Source organism: Pinus tabuliformis, chromosome 1_2 (genome assembly GCF_031772625.1).
Source record: "Pinus tabuliformis cultivar Carrire ecotype Pingquan chromosome 1_2, CPIR1, whole genome shotgun sequence".
NCBI lineage: Eukaryota > Viridiplantae > Streptophyta > Pinopsida > Pinales > Pinaceae > Pinus > Pinus tabuliformis.
Genome location: NC_142298.1, coordinates 79,080,734 through 79,088,507, shown reverse-complemented (window position 1 = coordinate 79,088,507; position 7,774 = coordinate 79,080,734). Strand labels below are relative to the sequence as shown.

Below are 7,774 nucleotides of genomic sequence, written 5' to 3'. Positions count from 1 at the left end.
GGCATGGACTATAGTAATCGTTCCTGACGGATATAGCATTAGTTGACCTGCTCTTAGTCCTCGGTCATCAGCAATTAACCAAAGTTTTATTCCCGATCCTGATTTTACATCTTATTTGGCCTCTTTCCAAAAAACCGAAACTAGACGTCAAAAACCAAAGCTAATAACTATATATTATCTTGCATTTTCACCGGTCTTTCTCATTCATCCTTCACAGCTGCATGAAGTAATGCTATCTTTGCGTTAGCATTAATTTGCAACATTTAATGTTAAGAAAACTTATGATGCGGATTACACTAATTTATAAGTAGCTGAAGTTTCCACTTGTTGCGATCGGTTACTGCATGTTGCATGCTTCGGTGTCTGCATGTTGATTCGGTGTCTGCATGTTCTGTTCATGTGTTGCTCATAGTATTTACGCTAGCTTCTCTGGCTTCTTTATGCAAGTAGGTCTAGATTCTTTCTGCAACTCGCATCATCAATGAGTGAGGAACTAAGAGCAGCATGCAATGAAGCGCTGCAAATTCTCAATACTATTGACCAGTCTGACTCCTCTGTTTATGCTTCTTTGCTGTACGGATGTGTCAAGGAGAAAGCCCTTGCAGATGGTAAACGCGTCCATGCCCACATGGCTCAGACGGGATTTCAGGCAGACTTCTTTATAGAAAACACGCTGCTCAATTACAAACACAGAACACTGGTCAGAGAAACCAACAAATATCAGTCAGGTGAATTTTTTTGTTCATCTCCTTGTTCTTCTGATTTTGTTAAATTTTTGATATAAGATGAATTCCATAGTGGTAACAAAATATAACTCACCTCGACGAGTGTTAGCTGCTTGCTTTCCACCTTCTTGCTGTGCAAACAGCTGCTCAACAGCTCCCCGAGCCTTATCTTGAGCTTCTAATTGCTTCGCTGGGCTACAAATGCCTCTTTTGTTGCCTCTTTTGCCTACAAGTGTCTCAAAAGAGAGAATGGTACCTATAAGGGACTAGAAAATCTGTTAATTTCCAGCTTTATAATCTTGCAAATACCTGAGACATCATAAACAAGAACGAAATTTCAATGTATGAATGGGATATGTAAGTCTGTTTTCATTGCATTAACAGAATTTTGGACAGATCATTAATCTTATTTAGGAGTAGATTTAATGTTCTGCAATAGGAACTTCATATTAGTGGAAAGACTGCAATTATGTATTTTAGCTTGAAATTAAATCTCTACTTGTTTTATGCATTGCATGTTTATAAGTAGAGCACCTAACTTGCTCTTAGTCCCCGGTCATCAGCAATTAACCAAAGTTTTATTCCCGATCCTGATTTTACATCTTATTTGGCCTCTTTCCAAAAAACCGAAGCTAGACGTCAAAAACCAAAGCTAATAACTATATATTATCTTGCATTTTCACCGGTCTTTCTCATTCATCCTTCACAGCTGCATGAAGTAATGTTATCTTTGCGTTAGCATTAATTTGCAACATTTAATGTTAAGAAAACTTATGATGCGGATTACACTAATTTATAAGTAGCTGAAGTTGCCACTTGTTGCGATCGGTTACTGCATGTTGCATGCTTTGGTGTCTGCATGTTGATTCGGTGTCTGCATGTTCTGTTCATGTGTTGCTCGTAGTATTTATGCTAGCTTCTCTGGCTTCTTTATGCAAGTAGGTCTGGATTCTTTCTGCAACTCGCATCATCAATGAGTGAGGAACTAAGAGCAACGTGCAATGAAGCATTGCAAATTCTCAATACTATTGACCAGTGTGACTCCTCTGTTTATACTTCTTTGCTGTACGGATGTGTCAAGGAGAAAGCCCTTGCAGATGGTAAACGCGTCCATGCCCACATGGCTCAGACGGGATTTCAGGCAGACTTCTTTATAGAAAACACGCTGCTCAATTACAAACACAGAACAGTGGTCAGAGAAACCAACAAATATCAGTCAGGTGAATTTTTTTGTTCATCTCCCTGTTCTTCTGATTTTGTTAAATTTTTGATATAAGATGAATTCCATAGTGGTAACGAAATATAACTCACCTCGGCGAGTGTTAGCTGCTTGCTTTCCACCTTCTTGCTGTGCAAAGAGCTGCTTAGCAGCTCCCCGAGCCTTATCTTGAGCTTCTAATTGCTTCGCTGGGCTACAAATGCCTCTTTTGTTGCCTCTTTTTCCTACAAGTGTCTCAAAAGAGAGAATGGTACCTATAAGGGACTAGAAAATCTGTTAATTTCCAGCTTTATAATCTTGCAAATACCTGAGACAGCATAAACATGAACGAAATTTCAATGTATGAATGGGATATGTAAGTCTGTTTTCATTGCATTAACAGAATTTTGGACAGATCATTAATCTTATTTAGGAGCAGATTTAATGTTCTGCAATAGGAACTTTATATTAGTGGAAAGACTGCAATTATGTATTTTAGCTTGAAATTAAATCTCTACTTGTTTTATGCATTGCATGTTTATAAGTAGAGCACCTAATAAGGGACTAGAAAATCTGTTAATTTCCAGCTTTATAATCTTGCAAATACCTGAGACAGCAAACAAAAAATTACAAACCAATTTTCCTATTTGTTTGCTCTCGCTGTATGTACAGCGTAGTATATTTATCCCTGCAATTTGTTTACAGTGATTGGAGAACATATATTTTTCTCGTCTTGCTCCTCATGCCCTCTGTATTTTATATCTATCTTTATTCGATAAACAAGTATAAAATTCGATAGGGAAGCATTAAACAATTTCTTCCGAAACACTGCACTGCTCAACTCTTAATTAGAATTTAAAATATCAAATCCATACAGTTCTCTCAGACCTGAAGAATTCAAAGATATGAAATAACAGTAAAATCATGATAACCTAGGGGTGATTTAACAGAGAAAAATAAAGAAAGGAGAACTTTTAACGAATCAAGCCAGGAATAATTGCTTACAGAGCGCCGGAAAACAGAAAATTATGCAAGCCGAGGTTATTTGGTGTTTTCTGTTTTTCGGACAGTGAATCTTATAAATAAGGAAATATAATCTTTATCTTATCCGCTGAGAAAAAATAAAAAATAGAAAACTAGGAAAGAAACCTACATGCAGCTGGGTTTCTTGATCTCTACCTGCAGTTGGGCTGAACCAGGTTTCCTGGGCCGTCGTGGTATAGCTATAATCACTGATGTCAAGGGAGCAGCAGCAGAAATCCAGAATAGCTTGGGATTCCTCTTGCTCTGCCATACAACAAAAAATAATGAGAAACTGGATCATTTCAGCACTTGCATGTTGCCTGATTCAAATTCAAAGTTTAACAATGTTATTAACAAACGTTAGAAGACAATGGCATTCTTGATTTGCTTAGGGGAATGAGAAGACACAGGCAGAATAAGGGGCACAAAATCTGGGAAATTGAAATGGGCGACAGGACCTTTCAGGTAATACACTGCGGCGTCATAAGCACGGGTTGCCTGTTCAGCGGTTTTGTATGATCCCAACCATAACTTCGCTCAACATTTGCGCATCCAAATTTCAAAGAAAGTTGCAGTGATCTGAGCATGGTTCCGAGAAGCAGAGAGCTTCTAAGTTTTTTCGCTCAGCTATCCAACATGCACCTGTCACGGTTGTCCTGCGGTTCAGCCACGTTTCTATCATGCATTATGCGTTATGTTCAAACAGGGGATGACATGTTTATGCGACATAGCTTTCTCATGTCATCCAGGTCAGGTAGCTTTCTCCGCGTGTCGGCCTATGCATCATAGATAAGCGTCCACGTCATCCTGTTAGAACAAGGTCCACTAAGCACGATCTTGCATGCGCCCAGACTTCTGACAAAGGCGATCCCGATCAAACAATTCTTTAGAACGATTGACGTTTCCTCCGGCGCCGTCAAAACATTGCAGAGGTTGGGTGACGTGGGATTGTAAACAATTATTGTGTGGCCCGGGGGGGTGCGGGGGCGGAACGGGTTTCGGTTCCCTGTGATCCTCGAAGCACAAAGATCCATCACTGGAAGCCAGGTACAACAGCGCTGGGCTGTGGAAAGGAGGTATCCACCAGGACGTGCCACGTGTGTCATCGTGTAAGAAGAAAATGGAATTTCCGAGTGATCTGGCAGATGATTGACATGAGTCGCCAATAAGATGGGAATGAAGGAAGAACTTAATTGCAAGGGGCTCATAAATTTTAAACAGGTTTCCGTGGCCGTAGGTTTGTCTCTGGTGGTGGGGCCGCCTTCTCTTAATAAAAAAATTATTATGAAACATGAATATTTAAACTATATCCCTGCTGGCGAGATATTGGTTATAGCGTATAAAATTGGAATATAATTTGTTGGTTATGGAGAAATTATTTAATATTCTGTTCATGCATCACATTCTCTTTCTCAGTGCACTCTTCCTTTACTATTTCGATTTAACTGAGATTTTGAGGCATATTAATACAACGTTATTCCAGTCAAAGCAGCGCATATGGTATGGTATGCACCATTGCCAAAGTTTTGATAGACCCTGCCTCTTTTATATACTGTGCACGTTATACACCCAGGTCACTCGAATGCCAAGGTATTTTCGATGCTTCGTTGACTTCGTTTCGATCCCTACGTGGATTCTCATTGACTTACACGACCTAGTAGCAATCCTCCATGTCATACCTCTCAATTTAACATGTTCTAATTTTTATCAACATAAAGTTGTGTGTTAGGATTTCGTTCATAAATTACTATAATTAACCCCAACTTTATATTTTGTCTTTTTTACAGATAACATTGCTCCAACCATTGGAAGATATCATGATCACTCAGGCTCGGTGCTTCCATATTCGAATTGGTTGTTGGAGCCTGCCCTTAAAAAAGGACCCTGTTTCACTAGCAAATCTAGTTGGAGCCTGGATCCCATTGAGGAACCGCCTTATCACCGAGGAGACACGTATTAAGATCAACTGCTGCTCGTTCTAGCTACCTTTGCATCTACTGCCTGTGATTCTGCCTAAGCTGCTTTCTCTGCTGCCTATGCTGGTTATGAAGAATCTAAACCGACTGTTGTAACCGGGTAAACCGCCTTTTTTTCCTATGTCCTAGTGGGCTGTAGTTCCAATAGTCATTGTCCGAGCATCCAATGTGTTTCCCTTTGCTTAAGAGCTATATATTATGGCCTTTCGTTCTCCTTTAACTAAGTAGCACACGGTATCTATAAGCTTGTGTCAGGAGATAGTTTGGAATAAGCGGAACGGAACCAAGAGCGAATGATCCAGCAGTGAGATGAGCCGAAAGTAATCAGAGACAGCGACATTTATGCATGCAGGCCAATCAATTTCCACCAATAATTATGAATGTACTCGGGCGATAAGTCATTAGCTTACGAATCAAACGTAACCGGATCTTTAATTTGGAACGAAGGCATTTTGCTCTGCCCCTAATACAATTCTCTTTACCTTGTGAGATCTGGGATCTTGTGCTGCGCCAAACGAACGGCCCGAAGCAAAGAATATTCAAGGGTATCTTGAACTACCTTGCTCAGGTTTATGCTAAATCAACAAAGGATGGTCGTTCATGGCTATGGCAGGGACTAGCTGCCTCGCAGCCATTCTTGTTTTGATTAGTATTACAATAATTCCTAAGATATGAGGATAATTCATAATAACCCAACATCCATATGTATTATCACATTAATTGTTGTGCGTGTGTATACTTTTGACAAAACCAACTAATCTAACTAATTTTAGGGCTATATTGATTTAGTTGAAATATTTTAATCAATAATGACTAATTGTGTGTTGAAGTAGACATAAATGCTAAAATTAACTAGTTTTGTATGGAATCATGCAACCAACAATGGAACCACCTAAATTGATTTTTTATTTATTTAATTCAATAAAATAAAAAAGTTGCAACACCAAATCTTACCATAAGGACCTCTAATGCTATTTAAAGAGGTCTCCACCTTCCATTTCACTCGTATAATTAATTTGGGTAATGAAAATTTTGAATTGATTTTTTTGTGTTGATTTGGAGAATAGATTGAAGGACTTATTTGGAAAATTTGTTGGGATCTTTTGGAGCGTTGATGAAGGATAGTTTGGAAAGTTTTGTGAGGTTAATTTGAAATTAATTCAAAGGTTTATTTTCATAATTTATTGAGTTGATTATGCTCCAAAGGCCATTTAGAGCCTCTTTGTTGATGTATTTTGGTTTAGATATAGATTTCATTTGGTGCTATTTTGATGTTATGCATATTTACTTGCCACATACATGAGAAACTTTTCATCTTCATAGATTTGTGTATAATGGCTTGAATTCACATAATTATATGTTTTTGTTTTTGTTTGTTTTTTCCAAAATTTGAAACTTTTACGTATTTTTTGGTTGACTGGTTTTTTAGCACAATTTTGTTTCTAATTTTAATCCAATCATATTTCCAGGGTTCGATTCAATCATCGTCTGGTTTTGATAATATTGACGTGTGTCTAAGAGAGGGAAAAAGAGAGAGTAATTTTTCCTAAAGGAAAATTTTATTGGAAAATCGAAGAGATATTTCCCCACAATCATGAATAGCAGTTGTAGTAAACCTATTGATGTAGCCTAGTGTACCTAACCCAAAAGAATTTGAATTGTGCTTTTCACATCTTCCGTATACTAATTATCACTCATTATTTATATATGCATAATACCAGGTCTAGTTACTATTTATTTATACATTCAATCCTTTATATTAACTAAAATGTCATAACAAACTCCTATTAAGTTCATAACAATTAATACTTAACCATATTTACACGAAACTTACATGTACATGTATAAATACTTTTTGAAATAAATAATAAATGTGTCCTAATATTAAATATTTTTAATAGTCATTATATCCAAAACACTATTTTACAATTTTATTAAATAATCCATAACCATGCAATTACAAAAACTAACAAATGGTTTATCAATATACTTTTTTCTTTTTTTTCCCGTAGGAAAAAATCGTAATTTTATTCATACGAAAAAATTACATTTTGTAGATGCTTAAAGCATATGCAAAAGCGATGTTCCTGTAATTAGGAAACAATAAAGTGCCAAAAAAACAAGATAAGTAAAATAAGATCCAGCTGGCCTATGCTTTCCTGTCCTTCTTCTTCTCCACTCTTCGCCAACCTCTAGTGTTGGGAGTGGGAGTAATAATGGCAAGCTGGTTTTCCATTGTATTCATTGGTTGTTCTTTGTCAGATTCCGATCCTTCGGAACCATGTGTTCTTTTGATGCCACTTACTTCTAGTTGTAATTCTTGTTGCTGTTTCAAATTATTTTGCCCCAAGTTAGGCTCCTGGATAATCCTGTATGCTTTCCTGTCTCATTTGCATGCCTGTAGGTTCTGTCTTCAATTCCTCTTCTTCCAGCGGTTCAGTATGCTGCCAACCTTTGGGTTTTTTCTGTTGTTTCTTATTCCCTTTAGGCTCCTTTCTGGCCAGTGGACAGGCGTATTGGAGGTGCCCTGTTTGCAAGCATCTGCGACATCTGAATGCTGTGTTCTCATAGTCAAGCGGTTGTGTCCGAATTATTAAAATTCAATGTGATGTGATCTGGTAATCCTTGACTCAGGTCCACTTCTACACATATTCTGGCATATGTGAAAATACCTCGAATAGCTCTATCATCATCTGTTTTAAGGAACTTCCCCAAGGAGTTCCCAATGGCTATTAAGACTTTTTGATGCCAAAAATGTAGTGGGAGGTTATGCAGCCTTACCCATACTGGCATTGTTGTAACTACCATGGTATTGGCATCAAAGTCCGGGAACCAGGGGGTGATGAAGTGGC

At 37.9% G+C, this 7,774-nt stretch overlaps 1 protein-coding gene across 1 annotated transcript; it reads left to right on the top strand.

The window, feature by feature from the left end:
* Window positions 1-481: 481 nt before the first annotated feature.
* On the top strand, window positions 482-5,341 carry LOC149204515 (pentatricopeptide repeat-containing protein At1g31920-like). The gene is made up of 4 exons (XM_089397145.1): window positions 482-728; window positions 869-977; window positions 1,668-1,945; window positions 4,734-5,341. The coding sequence occupies exons 1-4, from the start codon at window positions 482-484 to the stop codon at window positions 4,904-4,906; spliced, it is 807 nt and encodes a 268-aa protein (XP_089253271.1). The 3' UTR covers window positions 4,907-5,341.
* The last annotated feature ends 2,433 nt before the right edge of the window (window positions 5,342-7,774 follow it).